Source organism: Gordionus sp. m RMFG-2023, chromosome 5, assembly GCF_954871325.1.
Source record: "Gordionus sp. m RMFG-2023 chromosome 5, tfGorSpeb1-WG-v2, whole genome shotgun sequence".
Classification (NCBI taxonomy): Eukaryota; Metazoa; Nematomorpha; class Gordioida; order Chordodea; family Parachordodidae; genus Gordionus; species Gordionus sp. m RMFG-2023.
This window is the reverse complement of record NC_088779.1, coordinates 22,023,703-22,051,096: the sequence shown is the minus strand read 5'-3', so window position 1 is coordinate 22,051,096 and position 27,394 is coordinate 22,023,703. Positions and strand designations below refer to the sequence as shown.

Here is a 27,394-nt window from a genome sequence, read left to right as displayed (position 1 = left end):
AATTAGCTTTTTCGAAATTATATAAATTTCTTTTTTCCTGTTAATTACATTCTCCAATGTATTTTGCCAATTTAAATGACTATAATACTAGATAATGAATGCATTCGTTTAATTTTTTTTTTTAAAAAAAACTAGGCATTAAACGGCTTTGGTATTCTATTTTTTTTAAAATAAAATTAAATATTAAAGCAGTCACTGTCAGCTAGTTAATATTAGTATTCTACAAAAAAAATTTATTAGAAAGTTCTTTTTTTTGATACATAGCAAACATTTTTTTATTATATATCATTCATATTCTATTCAGGAAAAAAAATTATTGTGTTAAATATTTAAAATTCGTCTATTATAATTCTATTTTGAACTTGGGACTTCGAAGTAAATTAAATATATCATATAATCTTTTTCCGTATGAAGTAAAAAGTCATTTATTGTGTTAAATATTTGATAAATACTTTATTTTCAGCTTGAGCACTTAGCTCGGGTCAGGAGTACTTATGTTATCGAGTAATCAATCTATTTAAAAAAAGCGTATTATCGAGAGTATTTAAACCAAGCAGAATGACCGTTATCTGAATCCACGTTGAAAGATTTAATTTATCATCACATAATGTACGTATGAATTTAATTTGTGATCCTAATCAATAGAAATGATAAAAGAAATTATTGGTTTAACGTAAAAGGTTTACATAAATAAAATCATTTATACTTAGGAGTTTTTAAAAAGTTCGTTTCATACTAATATTCTTTGATTTTGTAATAGGAAATATGGAAGGATTTATTCCTATAAAGCTCTACAGGAAAAAAATATATAGAAATAACTTTTAAAAATATATATATTTCGGCCATGCACACATGAAATTATCAGATAAAAAAAAGTTATCTATGGTGACACCAGTGTTGGGGATCAAATCGTGCTAGTCCATTCGATCGATTTTCTGAGTCGTATTTCTGAGATAGGTTTTTATTCTCCGTAATAAAAAAAGGTCCTCTCATTACTAATCGTTATTGCTGCCAAAATAACAGTAACTATAATATTTCTGCTTTTCTTATAAATATTAACCCAAATCGACTAATTTCATTTTGAAGAAAAAGTAGAACTAGGAAGGAATTGTAGCAAAATGCTATTATCCTTAATAGGCACCAACTTGGAGCCAAAATTTGATTGTTTCTTATGGAAGTTATTGCTTTCAACATTTTTTTGCTAAATTTATTATATAAAATTCTTAGCTACTCTCTAAAAATGAGCACGCTATCAGTTATGCTACTATAAAAAGTATCGCGCTGGTTTAACAACTGCAAAATTATATTCCCCCCTGACAATTATTTTTTTAAAAAAAATATTTTTAATTATCTATAAACACGTTATTTTGCTTATTTTTTCTAAAATTTATAATGTATATAAAAATATTTTCCAGTAAATAAATATCGACTTTGGGCATATGTAAGCCCACCAATGTCGCTAAATCTGTAGACGAAGGTGATTATTTTACGACCCAGCCCGAATTTCTAAGATTTGTTTTTGTTTGCTATAATTCATATATTTTTTTAAAAAAAATTAAGAATATAATCAGTAAGGATATTTGTATCCAAAGTCGACCTAATTTGGATATTTAATTGCTTTTTAGTATAGGTTAAAAGGCTCTTGAGCTAAGACACCGTATTTTAGTTTATTTTAAGTATTTGGTGGCATTGTTATTTTCGCATTTTATTCTCTTTTTTTTGTGTTTTTTTGGTTATGTTTTATTCGTTTTAAAATTTTTTTTTAAAAAATGCTAAATAGCCGGCTATTAAGTAATAAGTAAATCTAAGACACAGTCTAAAGGCTTCCTTGATAATTAAAAAAAACCAGTGCAATTATATGAGGAGGGGCCTCACAAATTCACCTACCTAAGTTCCTCTCAGGACGGGCCATAGACCAATGTGTTAAATGAATATTAAATATATCAATTATATATTTTTTTTTCCAACTATTCCCTTTGAATTTTTTTTATTAAAAAAATTAACCCCTACCCGGGTCTTAATTAATTTTTAATCTCTGTCCGCTCCGGATTTTTAATATCATAGGATCTTATGGCGCGATCTAAATGGCACGTTTAAAAATAGATAAATATAAAATATATAAAAAAAAGTGAAATGCTGAGAATATTGTAAAAAAAATTTTTAATTGGTTTTAAATTTTTATTACAATTTAATTAATTAAATTCTTTGAAAAACTATTCATATTCAACTAGTACTCTTAACGACCTTGCGAATCGGGTTCGACAATATTTATAATTTAATATAATTTTAATCGATAAACATTTTTATTCAATTTTTATTATTCGCATTTGAATAATTATGTTTCAATATTCATAAATTATTCGAATGCCATTTACAGACAGAACGTTTTTTCAAAGCGGTTTTTGGGTAATGTTACCAGCAATTTTTTTTCTTTATTTCCAAAAAAATTGTTAAATTTAGAATTAATTTTTTTTTATATATAATATAATATTTAAAAAAACAATCCGGACCCACATTTCAAAACGCCATTTAATCGTTATTAAAATCAAACCAGTTTGTTTTCTATTTATGATTAAAAAAATGGGGATCTAGATTAATTCGTGAAATTTTCTTTTTTTTAACACTTTTTTGGAAATAAAAAATTGATTGATGGTAACATTACTCAAAACCCGCTTTGATAAAACGTCTGGAAATGGAAAATAATAAAAAAATTTAGTCAAATATTATCATAATTCTATTTTTTAATGTAAATCCGCTATATCTAAATGTCAAAATTTTTACTTTTGTTTTTAATTTTTTTTCATGAAGATTGATTAGCTTAGTTATCTTAAACTTTGGAGATTAAATTTAGGTGTAATGTTTTAATTATTAATTACGCCTATTTTTTAAAGTCACAGATATACTATCTTTAATTCTATACAGTAATATATTGAATATTCATAGCTTGGGAGAAATTTAGTTTTATATTAACATTATGTGATAATTTGTAAAGTGTAAGTTTGTTTTGTTATAATTTTTAAATTAACAATAAAATTTTCACGTATAATATGCTCTTTCAGTATTAATCCATTATATCATGGTTTTTTTTTCAAAAGAAAAAGCCTCTAAGTCACGGGATTTTTAATTTATCATTTTAAAATCATAAATTACATAAATGAATTACATAAATATTTGAGAATAAATATGCAATTTTAATAAATATTTCAAAGTATATTTTAAAATTTAATAATATACCTTGTTTTAAAATTATGTCAAAAGCAAACAGAAAATAAATTCCAAATGGCTACTTTTAAAATAAAAGGTACTGCAAAAAACATAATTTAATTAAATTGTCGATAAAAGTCATAGAAATATTTAAGTATAAATATATTTATACATACTTGCTAAAAAAAAGTATGATTAGAAATAGTATATCGAAAATTTCTATAAATTTTCAGAACTCTTCAGTCATTTCTTCTAATACATTTTTATAGTTGGGAATGAGATCTCAGTAATTTATATATGATAAGCCGTTAATATTCATTGTGTAGAAGTGCCCTACATAACATTTTATTCTACTACCTATGCAGTATGAAAAATCACCTCTCATTTATACATATGTGGTGATAGGTAGGGTCGTTAATATTATTAATATTAATAAATTTTTAACATTTTCTAAGGCTTAAAGTCTGTCCAAATGTTTTCAATCCCTTAATGGGATTTTGAGGACAATTTTTAGACTTATAAGATATTGTCCAAATTGGTATATCCAGTATTTTCAATATTTCAAAACTACTTACAATCGTAAACATAAATCAAGCTATATATTTATAACAATTGTATTTCTATCGGTTATATGTACCAAAATTGGGTTATTTAATATTTCAAAACTACTCACAATATCGGAAACATAAAATAAAGCTAATATATTTATATTAATAATAATACTATCGGTTATAATTGATTATTGCTCTCTAGAACTTAGCAATAAAAAATCAAAATTTAATTATTTGCTATTAATGCTAGAAAGGTACAAATCTCTAGAAATTAACAATAACAAAATTAAAATGTTTAATTAATATAATATATGTTTTTCAAGCTTGTATTGCGTTCACATTTATATTTTTGAAATAATTACGATTAGAATACATTTAGAGTAGAATTTGTTAAAGGATTGATACAAATATAATGTTCAAATATATTCGACGAAAATTTTCCACCTATTGTTTAAAGAGAGAATTAATGGTGATTTGAGTGGATGAATTTAAATGTAAATCAAATAATGTTTTTTGTGAATTTATTCGCATCCCTAGTATAAAAAGTAGCATTAAATATAAATTTATATCTCTGAATTCACATAATAACATGTCACTTATTATTGAATCATAAATAATACATGACTGTCTAGTTCAAAAACATATTTTCTTAATATATCTCTTTTGTCAACAAACAATTTAAATATTTAGATAGATCAATATAAAAATAATAAGTAGATCATCAATGATTTTAAGTTACCCAAAAATAAAATTTAAGACTAAATTTAAGTTATGTAATAATAATAAAAATGTAAATTGTAACGCGGTAAAATATAAGTTAAACTAAATTGTTTATGAGGCACAACTAAAATATATTTTTATATATCACTGCTACTATAAATAGAATAATTGCAAACACAATATTTTGTTCCTTACCAGGATTGAACCTGCGTCTCTTTGTTCATATGTTTCCAATCGTACATCTTACCCATTAGGCCACCCCGGCGATCATATAATTCATACAAATAAAAGATAAAAAAATATGATAGAGGTTTTTACATTATAATAATAATGTTAGGCAGTTAAACATTACCATAGATATTATACATACATATATAATCTTTATGAAACTTATTTAATTAATGAATATACTATTTCATAATATATAAATAATATAATGCTATTCATTCGAACATATATTCCCATTATATCAATATTCTCTATATATGTATTTACAAACACCTATTAGCGACGGGTATTAAAAAATTGTAAGGATATTGTTTTGCTAATCTAAAATTACTAAAAGCCATTTGAGGTTAATGATGAGCGATTAAAAAGTGTTTCCTATTAAAATTTAACCCAAAATGACGTGCAATATAGAAGAAAATATAGGACTATGTTCAATAAAAAAGCTTAAAAAATTATTATTTTTTATGAGTTATTATTAAATTAAGTTTTAATAAGTAATTTATATAATATGAAGAAAAGAGTTTCTTATTAGAGTGTGACAACCTAGGTATAACACACACAGACCTATGTTATGTGTTATGATTATATATATATTATATTTCGTCGGTTGTGGAAGCGCATTCAGAGTCTACAAGTTTTCAATATAAGCTAAGAAATTATAAATTTTTATAGAGGAACATTATTCCTTCTAACTTGCGAATTGCGATGTGAGTTCGATATTTCATGAAACCCTGGTAAAATAAATTATTCTTATTTTACCATATAATAATATTAGATTATGACGCTGCAGCCTAAAAACCCATCTGAGTTGCTATTATACAGAATATTAAACGGCGCCAATTTAATTGGATATTTTGAAAGTTTTGTCTCACAGGGTAATTTATATTATAACATATTTTGTTTGATTTTATTTTATACCTTAGGAGGAGATGATGTAAAGCAACTCTGTGAAGCAGGTGAAGAAGAATTTTTGGAGATTATGTCCCTAGTAGGCATGTCAACAAAACCTCTGCATGTCCGAAGATTACAAAAAGTTTTACAAGAATATTGTTCATATCCTGGTAAAATTTTTAGAATAATAAAATATATATTTATATATAATTTTAGAAATATATGAACAGGATTTTTCTACAAAATTTAATGTTACCTCATGTGTTTTATCAGATTATTCAAAATTATCTAATACTCCTAATCATATTAAGTACAAAATACATGTATATTTATTATATTAGATTATTACAGTACTCAAAGTCTTACCCATCCTTACGAATATACTCAAACTAATTTTAACGAGGACCTTAATTTAAAGGATAATTCTAGTGAACCTCATAGAGAATTGAAAACACATGAATTAGAATATTCAAAAACTAATTGGCTTAATAAAAACCCATCATTTATATATAATTCATTTGCTAATTCAGTGGCAAATGCCAGCATTCAAGAATCTCACCATTTAAATAATCATCCATTTTTATATCATGAGAATAACCATTCCAAAATTCTGTACACTAATTCATCTCCACTCAAAGCCTATAATCCTCAAAATTATAATGATAATCAAATAGCATTTATTTCACCAGTTTTGGCTTCCAATAATAAAAGTCCATTCTTTCAAAGCAATATAATAGATAATAAAAGCTTATCTGTAAATAATTCGCCACCTCATCCATCACCTTATAATTTTAGTATTAAATTAGAAAATAATCAAAATACTCAAAGCATAGTAAATATTGATGATCAAAAAGATAATGATGACTTACATTTATCAGTCAAGTCAAACTTTTTCAAAAATAGTTTAAATAATATTTTTGATCAAAATAACCTACAAAGTACAGCAGAATTATTGCTCAATACACCGGCATTTAAATCTACTCTTCTAGAATTGGTAAATAATTAATTTATGTTTTTGCTTAATTATGCAGTGGCACAACAAGTTTGTTCTTCTAATGCTGCAAATATTTTTGAAAAAAACCTTTATTTTTAAAAATTTGAATATTTATTAAGACCACTCATTGAGATGCTAGTTTTGCTAAGGTTCTTACTAGTGTTGTTTTACAACCCGATTTGTATGATGTTTAAAAATGTCCCTATAAGATTTTAGCCAAAATAATATTTAAATCTCGAAATTTGTCAGAGATCTATACCTTTCTACATTCTATTAGAAAAATTTCCAGCCTTGCGTAATATTTTTTAATATAATAGGTTATAGCTTTTAAAAATTAAGTCATATGACAACATTAGAACCTGACCATAATATTTTAAATTTTACTAGACTTGTTAAAGCATTAGATATATTTGTTTTCGATACTTTTAAAGATACATTTTAATAAACTTTTATTTAATGCTTTTATATTTAAAATAAAAATATTTGAATTAATTTAAAAAATATATATTAAAAATATTAAGTAAGACTAGTAATAAAAAAAAATATATAAATATTCAATAAATATTATTTTTTTCCCTCATTTAAATCTAAGATATCAGTTCAAGATTGTAAAGGATTTTTTTATTATGTAAAGGAATATATAAATCCTTGCTTAGTCATGATGCCCATTTATTAAAAACAATACCATTATTGAACAATATTATTTTAAGCAAATTAGAATTTTTTAAATTTCTTTTAGATATTCCCCTGACTTTTAATAATAAATTACAAGTTTAATGTAAAAAAATTTTCTTAAAAAGCTCGTAAAGAGAATTTGTTCATGGTATTGGCATTTTTTTATTATTATATATGGTGTTCCAATTGAATGAGAATAAAAATATTGTTACATATTTTATGCTCTCATACTAAGAGTTTCTGTTCAAGAGCAATAACAAACCCTTTATATAAGTATGATAAAAAATGTATCTGTATCTAGATAAGTTTTTAGATGATATAATTATTTTAGACTAGATATATGTATTTAGATCCATGCAAAAAGTATCTTTTAACAACTCTGAAATTTACTAATTAAATTTATCTTTTTTAATATTTTGCCAAAATAAAGATTTTATATAATTTTATAAATGCAGACCAAAATTTCTATAAGATACTTTTCAAATATATACAGATAGATGGTCTAAAAAAAGTATCTAAATACAGATTAGAGGCCAAGGCCCAGCCCATTTTTCGTTAAGATTTTTTGCACATGTCGCCCAGCCCATTATTTAGATGTTTGTCTGGCCCATTTAACTCCTGGCTTGTTAACATCAAAAATTCTGACCTGGTCCATTAATTCTTTTACACATTTTTTGGGCATAACATTTATAATTCGATATCTAATTATCCTCCAATAGGTTCTTATATATTTGTAGAGATTAGAGGTCTGCAATGAGTGAGGTTTTAGCCTACCCATCTATGCCCACCCATCCTAAATGAGCTGGTGAGTGGGACAAAATTTTTTAGACAATGGGAGTGAATGAGGGGGTTAAGAATAGTTTTTAAATAATAGGTGAATGGGCTGGTTATTTTTAAAAAATCAGTGTATATATAATTTTTTTGTCATCGTAATTCCATATAAATGTACATATAAATTTTAAAGTTAATTTTATTAAATAAAATTTATTGGAAATTACATTTTCTATTACTTATAGTAATATAATTTTTTATATAATACAATGTTTTTTATTGCATTTGTGACAGATCAAATATATAATAGACTTTGGAAGGGCAAATTATATAAAATTCATCTTAATTTTTGAGATATTCTAGGCTTCTTTGCTAAATAAAAAATATTCACATAAATATTTTTCTTCTATATTTTTTAAATATTAGATATATTCGACTAAATTGTTTAGTTCATATGCTAAACACAATTTTAATTTTATTTTGGTATTGGAAAGTACTCCCGAGAGATAGGCAATATTTTGTCAACTGCCGTTGACGATATATATTGAAAAAAGTAAGAATGTGAAACATCTAAGCAAGACCCTAGAACAAAATATTGGCATAAGATGGAATAGAAAACAAAGTGTTAGAAAGAATAATTTATATAATATAGGACGAGATTTTTGCAGGTATATCTGGACATTTTTTTTTATTAGATGTTTCAAATTATTGAAAGAAAAGGGCGGGCATGAGGGTAAAATTTTTAAAACCAATAGGCAGGCTGTTCGAAACCATGAGTGGGCAGGTGGGTGGAAAAAATTTAAAATTCAGGCCATGCAAGGTAGTTATTTTAAATATAATTGATTATATTTTATAAAATTTTGCAAGCAAGGTGCATTAATTTTTATTTGTTTGTAGAATGATCAAAAACTTGTTTATGTTTATTGTAAAAAATAATGTAAAATGATATATAAATTTTTTTTTTAAAAAAATTCCACAATTCTTAAAATAGGTATTCTAAACATGATGGAATATATTTTCTATAAAAAAAAATGATCTAAAGTTGTAAAAATAACACATTGCGGAAAAAAACACATTGACGCTAACATATATAGGGCTGTGCCGATCCACATATTTTTTACCGATCCGATATTTTCCAATATTAGCTCAAAACCGATCCGATATTTATATTGATTTTTCACCACCCCCCTGTGAACCAAAAGTAAGTAAGAAATCAATATTTTTTATGCAAAAATTCGAATTATGCATATAATTTAATTTTTTTATTTCTACAATAATTAAAAAAGGTTTACGGATATTGCTAGTATTAAATTAGTTTTTCATTATTCCTCCCCGTGAAATTAGAATTCCGCAGATAACGCATTTTTGCAAAATGTCTTATGTAAAATATTTCCATCAGACACCATATTTAAAAAATTATTTTATATAAGGTATAAATAATTAAATTAGCGTTATTATTTAAAAAGATTTAAAATAAATAAAACTTTGGGTGTACCTTTCTATTTTTATAAAAAAACTTTTAAAATACTATAATATTTTTAAAAAAATAAAATTTAAGGGGTGTGTGCATTTGCATTGTTTGAAGAAAAAATTATTTTGAAAATATTATTATTAATGTAAAATAAATAATACATAAAATAATAAAAAAAATAAAAGTAAAAAGATCGGATCGGGTTTTTACAGTTATCGGCCCGATCTGATATTTTTGGAAAACGCTAAATATCGGTGCCGATCTGATATTTAATATCGGCACAGCCCTAAACATACTAAATATTTAAATAAATTCGGGTCAGACAGGCAAATGATTTTTATTCTGGGTCCAGTTTTACGGGACAAATAAAAGAAGATTCATTCAAAATTGGTTAGGCTTGACTCTAAAAATTAGGCCCGATGCACATCACTAATCTCTAATCTATGACTTCTATTTCAATATCTTAGAAGTACATGCAATTGAATCATATTTAGGGCTGTGCAGGTTTCCATATCTTTTTACCTATCCAATCCAATATTTTCCGAATCCTATCTTATATGATCCGATATTTATATTGATTTTTTGCCATCTATCTATCTTGGAATCAATAGATCAATATCGTGAAAAAAATAATATTTATATTATAAGATACCTATTAACTTTCATTAATGATTAAGTGTATTTTTTTTTCTCTCTCCATAAGTTAACCACGTCATTTAAAAATATGGGAAATGTTTATGGTAGATGAATGTGACTCAGATTCTTTTCTTATTGTTATTGCATAAAATATAACAAAAAATAAATCAAATTTTCTTCCACTTAAATCTTTCAAAATAAATTCAATTATTTTTTAAATATTATTAAATTAATTGAATTTTGGTTACTTTTGGCTATCCAAAATATCAAAAAATACGATTCGCTAATTTTTGAAACTTTATTCCTTTTTAATATATAATTAAAAACATGTCCAAAATATAATTCTAAAAAATTTTAAAAATCACGATTTCATTAAAAATTTTTACTTATTAGTCTTTTAGTAATTTTAATTTAATATCTATTTTTTTTATAAAAAAAATATTTAAAACTTTTATTTATTTTAAAAAAGATATATTAAAAATATTTGCATAACCTTATGATGTATATATGATATCTTCAATGTGTTTTTTCCGGCAATGTGTTATTTTTATAACTTTAAATCATTTTTTGAGCGCGTTTTTTTAAATTTAGAAATGGGATTTTACCGGTATTCTATTATGTTAGGAATACCTATCTTATGAATTGTAGACAATATTGCCGTTAACCTTTTAGTAATTTATAATTTATATGAAAAATGTATGGAAAACTATTATGAATTAAATTAAGTTCAAATATTCATAGAAAAATTGTTTGAAATTCATAGGGTGGGTATTCCACACATGACGGCATACATTTCCTGTAAAATCAGATTTTTAAAAAAGCGCTCAAAAAATGACTTAAATTTGAAAAAATAATACATTGCCGAAAAAAAACATTGACGCTAACATATATAATAAAAAAAACTGTATTAAAATAATATTTAAAGACCATATTAAAAAAAAAATAGCTGCAGATTTCTAAGCCAATATTCTGGCGCAGATATATGAATTTTTTAGGATCGCGATCAAAAGAATATTTATATTTGCGCCGGAACATTTGCTTAGAAACTTGCAGTCCAAACTTTTATAGAATTTTTTTTTGTTTAATATCTATTTTTTGTATGGTTTTTAAATTTTATTTTAATAAATTTATATCAATATTATTTTATAAATAGTTTATATGTTATTTTTAATATAAAAAAAAATCATGAAATAACACAAATCTGTAAATATATCATATAGATCATAAAATATTGGCCTGATGTGATATTTTTTTAAAACGCCAAATATCGGCACTAATCCTATTTAAAATTTAATATCGGCACAACTCGATTCATATTTCGTATCATAAATAACTTGTTTGATTTTTTGTGGGTTTATTATTTTATTCATAGGTTTAGTATATCAGTTAAGCAGCTCAATACAAAGAAATTCGCTTTGAAATTTTAAAATTTTTAGCTCTTGGATGACCCATTGAGGTTTTTATGGAAATTTGCCAGGCACAGTACCAGACCGATTTTATATATATCGGAGACCTGCAGAGGTACCAATTGCAAGCCCCGGATTTATAAAAAATTTCGGCCCGGCACAAAATTTCTTCATTCGACCTAATTTTTTTAGATAAAATTGTTTTAAAATGATATAGGAAATATGAATAATCCATATATACAACAATTTATATATATAATGTATATTTGATTGTATATATAGAATGTATACAATAATCGCGATTTAAAATTTTCGGTCCTCGGCCCACAAGCCTAACTGGGCTTTACAGATCTCTAACACAGATGCATGATTAAAAAATATTTCGAAATACAGATACATTTAAGATACCTTTTAAATATTTTAGTAATAAAAAACGCAAGATAAAATTGTATCATAATATATCTACAATTATATATCTATATAGCTCAAAATATATCTAATGATACAGACAGATACAATATTATTTTAAACAACTCTTGTGCTTGTAGACAATGCTTCTATTTTTTATATTTATTTAGGGTATAGATTTATTTGCAACAGCCCACACTACCCCACCTGCCTCAGAAGATCCCAGCTCATCAGACAATGCTCCACCAAAAATATCTAGTAACCTTTTGTCTAATACTAGCATGGTCAAAGCTGTTTTATTGGGAGAGGAGAAGGAAAAAATAAAAGCCAACGTCATATCACTCATCGCAACTTTACCTCCTTACACTCCCAAGAACCTTAACACCAAAAAACCCATTAACAAGGAGATAGATGTAATGGGAATGGGAAATGTCAAAAATAAATTGAATTATAAAAATATAATGATTTATTTTTAATTAGCAATAATTTTATCGTGGGGTATTCAATTATATAAAACACAATATTGGTTAAGCCTAAGATCATTTAAGCCAATAATTTTTGCGTTTCATTCTATTTCCTTATCTTTTCTTGATTTTATGTCTATATATTTTTAAATATTAAAATTGTTAACTCTCACATTTTAGGACCTAATAAACTCAACAGATCGAAACAATGATTGGGAGAATAAAGTGCGCATGTTTGGTGCTATATATGGCAGATTTGATTCTAAGCGTAAAGAAAAACCCATGTCTCTTCATGAAGTATAGATATATTATTTTTTTTGATAAAATTGAATTAGTATATATATAATACATATATATGGTATTTTTTTCTGAAAAGTAATGACTTATTCGGAATTCTGACGTGATCTCAAATTTAATTTAACTGGTTTTATTCCAACTTGTTTAGAATAACCTACTCTTTGGATTTGGGGCAATTTCGCCATAAATTTTTATGTAAATTTTTAAAATTTAAATGAAAAATCTATTTTATAAATATTAATATAAACTGAGTAGTTCAAAAGTTGAATTGTTCTGAAGTTTCATCATTTTTCAAATTTAAGAATATAATGGTCACCATTTTCTAAAATTAACCTAACCCCATTATGTTTCATATACCTAAATTCGAACATAGAATTAAGGGGTATGATACCAATACCCACTTTATTATTTTAACCCGGTGAAATCTATTTATTTTTATATTTTAGTTATACGTAAACGAAGCCGCCATGGAGATCTGCATTAAAAGACCCGAACTTTTGACTCGTCGCGACGAACTTTTTCCCCTGGCCAGACAAGTGGTTAGGGAAAGCGGTTACCAGTACTCTAAGACTAGCAAGTTTGTATTATTGATTCAAACTTATTGTTTAAACATTTAAATCTTTAAAAATGAAGAAAAAAGCATTATTTTCTCATTATGTGCATTCCTATCTTTAGTATAATACCAACATACACCTTTTTTATTTTACAAAAGGAGAGCTCGGGTTGGGTATGCTAGCTCAAATAATGGCAATAATCACAATAATAATAAAACGTGTGATACAACATTGAATTCGAGTTCCTTCATTTCTGCGAATAACATGAGCCAAATCGATTCATATGGGTAACGCAAAATAATTTTAAATGTATAGTTCTTTAAATGAATTAAAAATGTTTTATACGAATTACTAAATTTCGGTAAAAAATTTTTTCAATTTCTATTTAAAACCACATTTTTAAAGATTTCAATAATTTTTTTTTTCATCTTTAAATGTCAAATTTTAAAGAGGAGACGTTAACAACGATTCCAATGCATTACCTAACACTTCTCATTTAGGTTTTGACTCATCTGCCATTAAATCCGAATTTAATCCTAACGATTTTGTACAAGTTAGTTAAAAAATTAATTAATTTTTTTTAAATTTTGTAATTTGAATTGATAATTATCAGTGACTTGCAGAAATACCATTTGTACGGCCCGGCCCGGATTTTTTTTTAAAAAATTTTTTCAGCCCAGCCCGGGTTTGTTTTTTTAAAAAAATTAAGGCCTGGCCCGGATTTTTTTAAAATATATTTTATTTATTTTTGATTTATATAGCTAATAATGACTATTTCAAATATTTGGTTTTAAAATATACCGCCCGGCCAGATATTTTTTTTAAAAAAAAATATCTGGCCCAGCCCGGCCTGGGTAAATTTAAAAAAATTATAATACGGACCAGGCCTGCAGGTCTCTGATAATTATTATATAATAATTTTGCCTAAAATTAGACCTAATAATGTATATATCAGGGATGTGAACACTTCGACAGAAAAGGGTCCTGGATAAAGGAATAAAATTTAAAAAAAATTCTCTGGTTTAAGGGTTTGGAGAACATAAAGATATATTGGCTCAAAATAACACAATTTTTTTTCTTTTCATTTATTTATTTATTTTTTATACTACATTTAAAATGATGTACTGTAAAAAATACTGAATAATTTTCAAATAAATACTTGACAATTATAATTTATATTATAACTCAATCTTAATTCAATTTTGTTACTGCTCCATATTTTATAAAAACATTTTAAAAAATAAGTAAAATACTCCCCATTTATAATTTCATCCCCTAAAAATCTTAGCCTTAATTCATTTATAATAAAATATTATATTCCAGAGTTGCTAAAGGATCAAGATCAAAGGATTGACGATCATAAATTCGATCCTAATTTTGACAATTTACCCGGATTTATTGATATCTCTTAAATTGAGGATGGTGATTGAGATCATTTTGTTAAATATTCGATCCTTTTGAAAAATTTTTTTTTTTCTTAAAGAGTATATAAATAAAATAAAATATTTTTTCAAAAAAAATCTATCTCCATCATACTTTAGCATTCTCCGCCATATTTTTTATTTTTCTCATAAATTTTATCAAGACAACATTTGCGAATTTTATTTACAACTTACATTTTATTTATTGAATTAAAAATAAAATATTTTTAGGTATTTACTAATGTCTATTGTAGATCTAGAAGAAATTACACATACAGTTATTGAAGTGACAGATATAAATGAGAACCTTTGCCTTTTCTTCATCTCTATACCGTATAATAATGTTAATTAACATTTTTAAAATAGAGATTTTTTCAATTTAAGTTTAATTAACCTTAGATGAATCTGCCAAAAAATCTGTTGGTAAAAAAAAGGTTTATTACCCATTTGGAAAACCTGTAGGATTAATCACATGCAGATGCCTATTCAAATGTGGTTGTATTGATAAAACTGATACTTTCATTGGGATAAACTCAGGGTTGTGCATTTGACCGGTCAAATACGTTTCGGTCAATTGACCGATATTTGACCGGCCAAATATGGTCAAATGTGGTCAAATTCAAATATATTTTTTTAAAGTTAATATTAACTTTATTTTGAATATAATAGTAAAATGAATCTATAATATTAATTTTTTATATTCATTCAATAACTAACGTGTAGCTATCTGTATCAGAGTCTTGTTCTGATTCATATTCAATATTATCATTTTCTTTAATATTTTTTAAACAATTTTCCTGATATCTTAGATCTTAAATCGATTTCTATTTTCATAAGAATATTAACCCAAATCGACCTATTTCTTTCTAAAGAAGAAGTAGAACTAGGAATTGTTAGTCTCTTAATGGGCAGGGTAGACAAAGTTTAATCTATTAACTTGAGGTCGGAATTGATTGTTTCTGGAAATTACTACTTTCCACATATTTTGCTATATTAAACATGCTGTTTTTGCTTCTGAAATTAATTATATCACTTAAAAATTTTGGTCATCACTACCTTGTAAAATAGCTAATTCTTGAATTATATCATATACTTCATTAATTACACTACTAGTGAGTTCTCCTCTTGATATTGTGGACCCGAAAAATAAGCAAACATTGTGATCACATGTATTTACATCTTTTTTCCCTTTTTTAAACATATTTTTAATTTATTTTTCCTTTAAATTTTTTAGAGTATTTGACCGTATTTGACAGGTCAAATACTCCTCCGGTCAATTGACCGGTCAATTGACTGAATTTGACTGGTCAATTGACCGACTTGCCAAAATCTTTTCTCAAAATGCACTTTTCCTAATAATTTTTTTTAAAATTCACATGATGATTCAAATGGATGTTTGATTGACAATAATTTAGAATTTTTTTTATTATTTAATGGGTAAGTAATTATTAGTATAAATAAATATTGTTACATTATTCTATTAGAATATATTTAATTAATTTTCATATTAGTAAATTTTGCATCAATCATAAATTTTCTTCAGAAATTTATAAAATAGATTTTTCAAAAAGGTGGATCCTGTATTTCAATCCTTTTTTTTGGAAATGATCTTGATCAGGATTCCGTCCTTTTAAAAGGATCGATTAACAGGTCTGATTATTACCTACATTAAAAATTCACAATTCATATTATATTATTAGCCTAAAATAGCATTTATAATCAATTATTAACTATAAAATGGAAGTATAAAGACCAGAAAATTTTAAAAAATGATTGAAAAATGATTCCACGAAAAAAAAAATTTAATTTATTTTTCATGAATTTAAAAAAAAATAAATATTATTTAAAAATTTTTTTAATATTTTTTGACACCTAAAATCTCCACTTTTAAGAACAGTCAGGGGTTGGGCTAACAAAAATACGAGAACTCAGGAGGTTGCAGGTCTGGATTCACATCCCTTGATATAAAGACTATTAGATTGACTCTCATTAATTAAAGGTATCCATACATGTGTTAGCCTTAACACCATAAAAGGTCTCTGATTCAAATCTGATTTTAATATTCGGAAATTTTAAATATAATAATTCGATGAATACTTTTTTGTTTTATTTGAATCGCAGCACGATTATGATAAAACCTCTCTGTGATCTCATTGCCTTAACTATATATCTCACAAAATTTAACATGTTTTAATATTAAGCTACTCTAAGAAACTTTTTGAGTTATAAATCATTCCTTACATCTATTTTAATAGCAACTATACCCACAAACATCTCAGAACCCATTATCGCTACCACCCAACGATGCTTTCAATAATAAAGTTAGGGAAAACAGCAAAAGTACTCCTAATGTTCCTCCCACAGATTATTATCACGATGATGATAGAAAGTTTATAAATTAACTGAATAATAATAAAATATATTTGTTTCTTGGATATGCAATATAAATATGAACATTATTCTGATATTTGATTTTAAAAATAAATATTATAAAAAGGGTAGTTTTTTTATCATTAAGATTGAATTAATTTGGTGTAATGTAGTTAAATTTATTTATTGAAACGTTATTGATTGATTTTTGTTATAGTTTTTCAACCATGCCTCATGCAGCAAAATCAATCAGCCATTTTAATAAGTATTCATCCATATCACATCGTATCCCATATAATCAAGGTAATATTATATAATCTGATATTTGATCATTTGAAATATTGATTTAGACAATTTGTTAGGTGACTGACCTAAATCTGTTTCATTGATACCGTATTGCAACTGAACTGTTCATTGAAGTATATGCTCGAGAAAAAACAATTATAGTTAAAACTTGTCTAATTTGGGCTCTTAATATATCGGGCAGCTTCCTAATTTGATTAAGATTTTGAGTCCCAATTAAATTCCTATTAACTAATTAGAAAGTTGAAAAAATTGGGAAACTTAAGTTAAAGTTGAAAAGTCTTGATAAATTGGGTAACTTGTCTAAGTTAGGCAGGAATCTTGGTAACAACGATGCATAAATTAGACAGGTTTTACTGTATATAGTTTGTTGATAAACAAATGCTTCGCAGTACAGTACACAACATTAATATATATGTGAATAAGATTTGAATATGATTAAATTTAATTTTTGTTACAATAAATGGCATATTTTTCAAAAATTATAAATTTGTAATATTAACTCTTTCGCGCCCAGTATATTTCCCATGAACAAAAATTTTTTTTTCTCTAAAACTGAGTTAAACAAGACGCAAATAACACATTTTCAACGTTTTTTATTTCAAAAAAAGTGTGCATATATATAGAATTATGAAATGTTGCCATTTGTCATCAATGGGAAGTTTATATGTAAAAAAAAATATTCAATTTATTTTGAATAATTAGAAATAAAACAATTCCGTTTTTTATTTAAACGTAGAGATATTTTACATTTTATACATTCTAATCTGAAATAACCATTTGTGCTTCTATCTTTGCCTGATAGCCGCCAATGGCCAATACCCTTTTTTATCAAATCTAACATCTGTGATTGGATGAAAATTATTCAATTTCCTTCTTTTTCTCAATTTTCAAAGTAGATCTATCTTCTTATCTATCATTTTCATTTCCAACTATCATCAATCCTTTAGCTATCTGAACTAAATACCAAAAAAGATAATGTTTAATATTTTTATGTTTCATGTGGCGTCTTTAGAGCAACCATGAGTTCACTACACAGGAATCTAATAAATGAAAGAAAAACACTTTTATTATATGTCAGTTCTGTAGAGTTCAATCAACATATCACGGAGATCCACACCGCCCATACCACCAATATAGTTTTGAATTATGAAGGAATTTCGACATTGAGAAAAGATTTATCAGATACTGACCATCTTCTCGTTCGTGATATGGGATTTATACCCATAAATGATGATATAGTGATAACCGATTTGTTATCAAACCATTTGCATATTATAATATTAATAAAATCCACTTTATAATCAATAATCAAGGGACCTTCTTTCTTTTTTCTTTAGGATTTTGTTATAAACCAGATGGCATTCCTATAATCGATTAGATCTAAGGGTCCCCGACATGATAAAGCCATTATCTTTGAGGGCTGCTAAATTATACGAAGAAAAAAAGTTATCCATGTAAATTTTATAATTTTTATATAGGGAAACAGTTTTTAATAGTCGAACGATATCTCCACTAATTCCCATCAAATTTTTTTTTATTTCCTAAATATATCTTGAAATCATAGAGCATTATAGGTCATATTTAGATCAACTACTGTGGCATTTTCATAGCCCTCATCCTTCTAAATATCTACATCAGATATATCTCATTCTGGTATGTGCAAACGTGTTCGAAACAAGTTAGAAAATAAATTTTTAAAATTTTGTTTTAGTATGTTGAATTATTTATAAAAAATTTTAAAACAAATTCCCACTTAACATTTTGTAAATATTATACTGGCTTGCTAAATGGATAACAACCTATATTCAATTCTTACTATATCATATTTTCAATATTTAATTTTAAAAAATTTATTGAAAAAAATCCATTAGAAAATCCCAATATTACCAATTTGGATTTCCTTCAAAAATCATATAATTAATAGTTATTGTTAATTTTTTTTTACTAAACATGAAATACTAGCAATAATCTATAATAAATATATTACATACCCTTGATTTATATATATTTATATAGAATGGTTTGGTTATCTATGTAAAAGTGTAAAAATTTTGGCACGTAAAATACCAAACTTTGAACTTGTATTTTGATATAATAAAATAATGATATTGACATAATGAAAAAATATGAAATAATAAATATTGTTTTTAAATTATGTGTATAAGTAGCAACCATTCGTTTTTTAAATATAAAAATAAATTGATTAAAAATTTTGATGTCAAATTATCTTGCTGGGCGCGAATATTAAATGAAAAAAAAAGTCCTATTTATATTTATTCTATTTAAAATATTATTTAGCATTGCTTAAATAAAAATTATCAATTTTCTTTTCTTGGATACGTTTAACATTTAGGATAATAAAATATATGATTTAATCACTTTACTTCATGAGAAATATTCCCATACATGCAATAAACTGTTAAAAGTTATGGGACAAATAAAAAAAAATTTTTTAAGAATATTCTTGTAAGCTTTATTTTAATTTTTTTTATTAAAATTGTCTTAGAGAATTGCATTTTAAAAATGACAAAAGAAATTAAGAAAGTTTTAAATGTACCCGAAATTTACTATATGTTTATCTGCTTTATTTAAAAAAAAATCAGATTACCAATTAGAAACTATGCCTCCTCGTATACCCAGCTTAGAAAAACTCAACTCTTATCTTTACAGTTATCAGCAACATAATCTTACCTCCAATTCCAATAATACTCAAAACCACTGCAATATGTTGCCATCTTATATCGACAGAAATTCGTCTCCCCCTGGCCTAGTCACTCCTTACCATCCCTCGAAATCGTTTAATTTAAATGTTATTGAGGAGAGTAGAGACTCGTCTATATCTCATCGACAAAATCTTTCTAGTATTTATCCTTCCAACTCTTTAATGATAAACCAAGCTAATAATGAAAACGGGGGTTCACTCATGATTTCAGAAAATCCTTCAAACCATTACCCCGTCAATTCGTTAAATTTAGTGAACAACGAAAATGAGGATAGAAGCTTACACCAAATTGCGCAGCATGAACAACGGAACGAGGTCACGATCGATACTCAGCCCATACATTTTCCCAATATTTATTCGCCACGATGTACCTATAACTCTTATAACGAGCCATTTAACCCTATGCCACAAACGCATTATTATACGGAAAGTTCGATGACCAATAATGAACTCGACGCAAGAAATAATATGATGGAAAAAAACGAACGATTGAAAGAGGTGGCTTTAATGGATAATAAACAGAGCGGAGATATCGATAGGCCGACTAGTACCAATAGTAATAATAATGTTAGGATCATGTCTACATGAATAGTTTTTTCCCCAGAAAATTTGGGCAAGGGGGGAAAGCAATAATATTTTTTTTTAAATATTGTGATCCATCACTCACAGATGCATAAATCAATTCAGAAATGTAGGTGCAGACTTATATTTATTTATTTTTGTTTATGAACAGTTGTATATTATATTAATCAGATTTTTTTTCACTTCAAATAGATACTATAAACAATCAATTAGGTATTATTGGTTGTATTTTAGAAATTGGAAATATAATTCTTTTTATTTATCTAATTTTTTTTTGTACTGGACCATATTTTATAACTTAATTATTTTTTTAAGAATTTTTTTTTTAATTGACATAATATTTATTTTAATAAAAATTTATGTATATATGAATTATTATATTTTAACATTACAATTATTAAGTCACACTTAATAAATTTATATATCTTTTGGTGAGTTTTTATTTAGTTTCATTACATTGTAATTAATTTATACAAACGAATAAATTTTAATTATTAACGAGGAAATTGATTTCATAAATATGTTTACAATAATTTGATTATGTTCAAATTTGTACTAACTTGATCATCCGCAAATTCTTGAAGGCCTAATGAAAACTTTTTAAAAAATTATTTATTTATAAAGCCAACTATATTTTATGCTTCTCATTATTCATAATATTTAAAATCATTTTGGGAATACAAAATATAAATTGGATTTTAGTTAAGCGATCCACAAATAATTACTTGATTTTACCCAAACATTTAGGTATGCTATTGGAAAAGATATAGCCACATGAGTTAAACTATCGCACTTTTATTTAGGGCCTGGTAATGTTGTTAGCTCGATTTCGCCGATTTTAAATTAAGATGCTTGCCAAACAAATATTAAGAAAACCCCGAGATTTCGTTAATAGATGTCCAAACCTTTCTGCCATCTATAAGAAAAATCATCAGGCTTGTGTAATATTTTTAAAATCGAGCCATTTGACAATAGTAGGACCTCGCTATAATATTTTAAAATTACTATTGTTACTTTACAAAGGTAACAGTTGTATTTCTAAAAAGTAATAATAAAAATTATACAAATTTTTTTTTAAAGTCTATAATTTAAAACTTTAATAAATTTTTACATTATGAATATATAATATATGAAGCTAATTTTACAATTTAAAAATATTATTTAGATAAATAAAAAAATAATTGTACCGAAATAAAATACCAAAATAAAGAATTTTTTTTGATTATTTGAACTTAATAAATTTTATTTGACTTTAAACAAAAAAATATTTTCGAAATTGTTAAAACCAGGTTAGTACAAAAATAAGCTTCTACTAAATATAAATGAATATAAAGATAGTAAATGTTAATAAAAATATTATAAGAAATATCTAGGTTACTTTTATAAAGGGTTAGCAAAATTCATGATTTTTTTTAAATTTCGATTTTAATCAAATACCGATATTTTAATTAGAGAATTATAGATTCAGATTGAAAAATATATAATTTTTTTCTACCTTACTATAATATTACCTTGAATTAAAGGGTTAATCATTTAGTAGACCTGGTTTGGAAATTTGTTTGAAAAATACATATTGATGAGCTATGAACTAAATCGATAATAAAAATTTAATAATATGTGCATACTTCTTTTTTAAAACAAATCTTTAAGTAAAATTTTATCATTTACCTTAATTTGGAAAAATCTTGATTATGGGTTTTCTAGCAATTGTTTGGTGTATCGCCCAAAATCAAACATTTTTAGAACTATCCCTCTCCCCTTTGGTAAGAGGTTAGTAGGCTTTTAAAAAATTATGAAAATAAGTTTTAACTATATTTTTTCTGAGGATAATTAAATTGTTTATAATAAAACACCTAAATCGAGTAAGCAACCTAATCATTTTTATATGGTTAGCCGTGAATCGTGTCTGGTCTGATTTAAACTGGATTATCAATATTTCTTTAAATATAGATAAAATTTTATTTTAATCGTTAAAACCTGTAGAAAGTAAATTATTAATCAATTAATCAGGCTGTTAATTATTTCAAAAATAATAAGCTGATAAAATAACATAATTTGTTTTAGATTTAAATTTAGCGCCATCTATTATACAAATTCAAAATAATGTTTTTTTTCTAATAATTTGATTTTAAATTATAAAAAATGTGTTAATTTTTATAATGTAACGATCATTTTAATGTTTTTATACAATACACAAAATATGCGAAAATAAAAATTACATTTTATCTAGATTAGTCTATTATTTAATTAGATTGTTTTGTAATTACTATTCTTAAAGTATATCAACATAAATACAATACCTCATCAAAACGCATTTCTTATTCTATCTTCTAAACCCGAAATATATTTCAAATTATACAGACAATGAGACCGAAGTGTTAATGGAACGTGCCAATTTTTATGCCTTAACACAAATCTCTTATCTATCTTGGTAACATTTCAAGTTATATATAACTTGTTTGATAAAATTATGATTTCAGATGAAATAATCAATAACTTAAAAATAGATTTTAAAGATGTGATGTTCAATATTAGTTAAGAATTTTGATTTCTATAGGAAATTCCATACTATGATCATTTTCCAGGGAAATTATCTTGCCGATGTTATCTGTACCAAAATTATCTTGAATTATTAAATTTTTATATATAAATTATAACTGATTGAAAGGTTTACAGCAAAATTGTCTACGATTCACAAGATAGGTATTCCAAACATGATAATATTTCCGGTAAAATACGATTTTTAAATTTTTAAAACGTACTTAAAAAATGATCTAAAGTTGTAAAAATAACAACTTGCAGGAAAAAAAACACATTGACTTTAACATATATATAACGCATATAAATGCTTACAATTATTAACGAAGCAAAATATGTGAAATAAGTCACATATCTAAACCATTGTACTCTTGTAAATCTATTATCAATTCAAAATCTACTAATGGGCGATATACTCTTGCAAGAAAATATGCAATTAAATATTATCTTAGTCTGTTTATTAATGCAATTATCTATTTTTAATGCAATCTCTAACAGTGTCTTTGATAATATCCTTTCGGCAGCTTTCCGTGCATCTGAATGGGTATGATTCTATATTTTTTATCGTAGTTTATGTGTTCTATCTTGTAAAAAGCTGATATCAATTGTATAATTACACCAATCACTTATACAGTCCTAGAGGATACTTAGTCAAAACGATGGAATTCTCCTATTTCAATTGGATATTCTTTTTTGAGAACCAATTAGAATAGAAAAGGGTTAGTTTTTTAATTGAAAATGTATTACATTGATATACTAACATTTTATTTATAAAATATTTTATGTTTATTATTAATATTAAAACACCATTATAAAAAATTTTTTCTTAGGAAGGGGCATATCGTATACCTATGAATATAAAATTCCTGTCCTGGGAATATCAGGAATTTTGTAAAAATGTCATAATTTTTTTTGACAATCTGGCCAAAAGAAGAGTCATGCGACTCCAATGTTTTAAGATTACTATGTAGTAAAAATCAAATAAGAAATCTTAAAACTGGAATATTTTAATTTTTGATTTATAATTATTTAATACTTGATATTATAATAATCGAAATATATATATTAAATTTATACGAAGAATGAGGATTTCATAGATCTTCATTTTCAGGAGTTAAAATAACTGGATTATAATTTGCCTTTATGGAAATTAACTTCCACGTGTTTATTGCTTAGTCTATTACAATATTTGGTATGGGTTCTTCCAAAATAAAACCAAATTATCATGGAAGTCACATTCGTCGGAGGAATTGAAAAAATTCTTATAGCAACCACCAGCCAAACTTAATGGTAAATGCAGAAACATTTCCACCATACTAGAGGTGAACGTGCTTTGCACTTTCGCATATTCCAAAATCCATTTTTGAATATCAAGATTAAATTTTGCAATTCATTGACTGCAACCATGCCAGATGATATCTCATCTTTTTTTAGAGCTGTTAAGGAGCGGCGCTCCTGGAACGCCGCTACATTTTTTCAAAAACACCTCTTTTTAAAATTGATGAGTGGGTGCGGGAGCTAGCTCTTTTTAGGGTTGGAGTGAAGGAGCGCCGCTCCACCGCACCTTTAAATTTAATGTATAAATTAAATTTGTTAATTAAAATTCAATAAAAATGAAATTTTATTTTATTTAAAATGTTTATCCGAGTTTGATATTGGTTATCTAATCATTTTAAATATTAAACATCAAGTTTTTCATATTAAAAATTTTTTGGAAAATCTTGTAAGTCATTAATATTTTTATAAAATACAATACCTCGCTTCCCTCTAGTGCTCATGAGGAGCGCCTATTTAGTATTGCAAAAGAGGTCTTAGGGGAGAGGCGTGGATGTTTGTTAGATTCTAATTTAGAAAATGTATTAATTAAATGCTAATAAAAGGTTATAAATATTTTGATAGATCATTTAATATAAATAAGGCTTTTTGATAAAAAAAAATATGATTTTGTTTCGCATACCTTTTAAAAAAATGAAAATCAAAGGAGCGGTTATGGAGTGGCACTCCGTTACTTGGAGCTGGAGCTAGCTCCTTTTAAAAATGTAGTAGCGGGAGCGGGAGCTAGCTCCTCTTGAGAAGGCGGGAGCGAAGGCTAGCTACTTTTAAAAAAGGAGCGTTAACAACTGTCATTTTCAAAATCATTGAAACTAGGATCAAATATTGCTGCGATGAATATTCTGACATATGCAATTTTGTGATATAGTTCAGTTAATTTTTATAAGGATATCAAATAAAATCAGCTGACAGAAAAATGCCTTGAGGTCAAAATATTGTAAATGGATAATCTCAATGATATTCAAATATTAAGAATTAATAATATTCCTGGAAATTTTGAATTTCATTCCCGTGCCTTAAATTTCAGGGAATGTGAAGGGGACATGCTAAATTTATTTTAAAGAAAGAAAGAATAGGGGCATGCCCCCCCCCCTTTATTACATCCTTCAATTTTGTATAATTATCTTAATATAAAATCTTAACATTTTTAAAGTTTCAAAATTTAGCAGGAAAATAACAGATATTTTATAAATTACCTAAAATATATAGCTGTTTTACACAATTTAAATATTAACAAAAAATATTTGAATAAAAAAACTGGCAGAAAAACTTGAAAGTGCAATCATCTGTCTAGTGAGAGGTCTGCAAAACCTGACCTAACTCATTGACCTATGGTATGGGTTTGGAAATTGTGATTGATATGGAATAGGTCAGGAAGATAAATTTTTCCAGACAGATTAGGTTGGATCAGATTTGGAAATATTATTTTTTTTGTAACTTTGAATTTCAATCAAGGTTTATTGTATATTATTTTACAATTCTGTTCATTTAAGATTATTTCTTTAACATGTTAAAAAAAATTTGAGGCAATTTTTTTAAATATTTTTATTTTTGATTTAGAAATTAGGTTTAGTCCAGATTGAGTTCAAATTTTTTTTGGATTGGGTTAGATGGAAAATGTTTTCATTGCTAAAATGTTAGGTCACTGATTTGTCACTTGCAATTCTAATATCAATGCTATATATTATAAAAAATGTATAGATACATGCTTAAATGGAGAACATTATATATTGGGCAAGATGTTTGAATTAATTTATTGGAATAAAACCTAATAGGAATTCATATACATCATGTTTTATCTCTGATAATATTTATAACAACCTATAGAAGCCTCTATAAAATTGTATAATTATAATTTTATTTCTTATTTAGAAAATAAATAAATTGTAAATATAAAAAATTATTATAATTTTAATTATGCAAGGCTAGTTTAAAAAAAACATGCATATTTTAATTGATAATCAAGCTAACTAAATTACACATTCAAAAAATATAATGTAGAGAATTGGCTGTTGAGCTCAATACGTAAGCTAGTATATAACTATTGATTTTTTTTATAAAAGCACTAAACCATGATTCTAATTTTTAATATTAGATATAATTATTTTATTTTTACATTATACACCTTATTTTAACAAAAAGATTATTAAATAAGATATCATAGTACATAATTATTATTACCATTATAATTGATATTTCATAATTTTACATTTAAATTATATTTTATAGCTTTTTTTAATAGTATTTTATTAGATTTAACATAATATATGAAATAAATATGAGCTATTCTATTTTAAAATTATAATGATGAAAAATAAAGGGATATAAGATAAAGATGGGATAATAATAAAAATTAATAACACCATAATTTATAAGTACTAAAATTCAATAATATTTATATATTTTTTAAAATATCTTAATTTATTTCTATCGATAAGTTATTTAAGATATGAATTAAGATAGAGGATCGTCAAAATACAAATCACATGTTGAAAGGATGGAATCGGTAATTATAAATGAATATATAATGTTTTATTCATTTTATTAAATTACAAATATTGAAAATAAAATTACAGTTAATTACAATATTTTATTTTTAATTGTTAATTATTTACTTATAGATGTAAAAAATATTTAAAAACATTATTGTAAAATTTAATGCATTTTATAATAACAATAAAATTAGCAAAATTATATTATATAAGCCATATAATAAAATCACATAATACTTTTTGATTATATCACTTTACAGTGTTTTATCACGATTATTTTATAATACTGATTAAATAAGTTAAAATATTAGCATTAAGTTTAAATTATGAAGAAAAATTTTGACAATGCGACGTTATGCTG

At 25.3% G+C, this 27,394-nt stretch overlaps 1 protein-coding gene across 2 annotated transcripts; it reads left to right on the top strand.

Moving 5' to 3' along the window:
* The first annotated feature begins 5,377 nt into the window (after positions 1–5,377).
* On the top strand, positions 5,378–20,950 carry LOC135929440 (GATA zinc finger domain-containing protein 7-like). 2 transcript variants are annotated; one of them, XM_065466016.1, is made up of 13 exons: positions 5,378–5,437; positions 5,479–5,578; positions 5,627–5,764; positions 5,811–5,904; positions 5,946–6,588; positions 12,126–12,368; positions 12,600–12,716; positions 13,163–13,293; positions 13,429–13,557; positions 13,721–13,823; positions 16,947–17,080; positions 17,279–17,364; positions 19,971–20,950. In XM_065466016.1, the coding sequence occupies exons 2-13, from the start codon at positions 5,482–5,484 to the stop codon at positions 20,675–20,677; spliced, it is 2,622 nt and encodes an 873-aa protein (XP_065322088.1). In that variant the 5' UTR covers positions 5,378–5,437; positions 5,479–5,481; the 3' UTR covers positions 20,678–20,950. The 2 variants fall into 2 exon arrangements, with proteins under 2 accessions (XP_065322088.1, XP_065322089.1); XM_065466017.1 differs by lacking the exon at positions 5,811–5,904 and having other exon boundaries at positions 5,936–6,588.
* Positions 20,951–27,394: the final 6,444 nt, after the last annotated feature.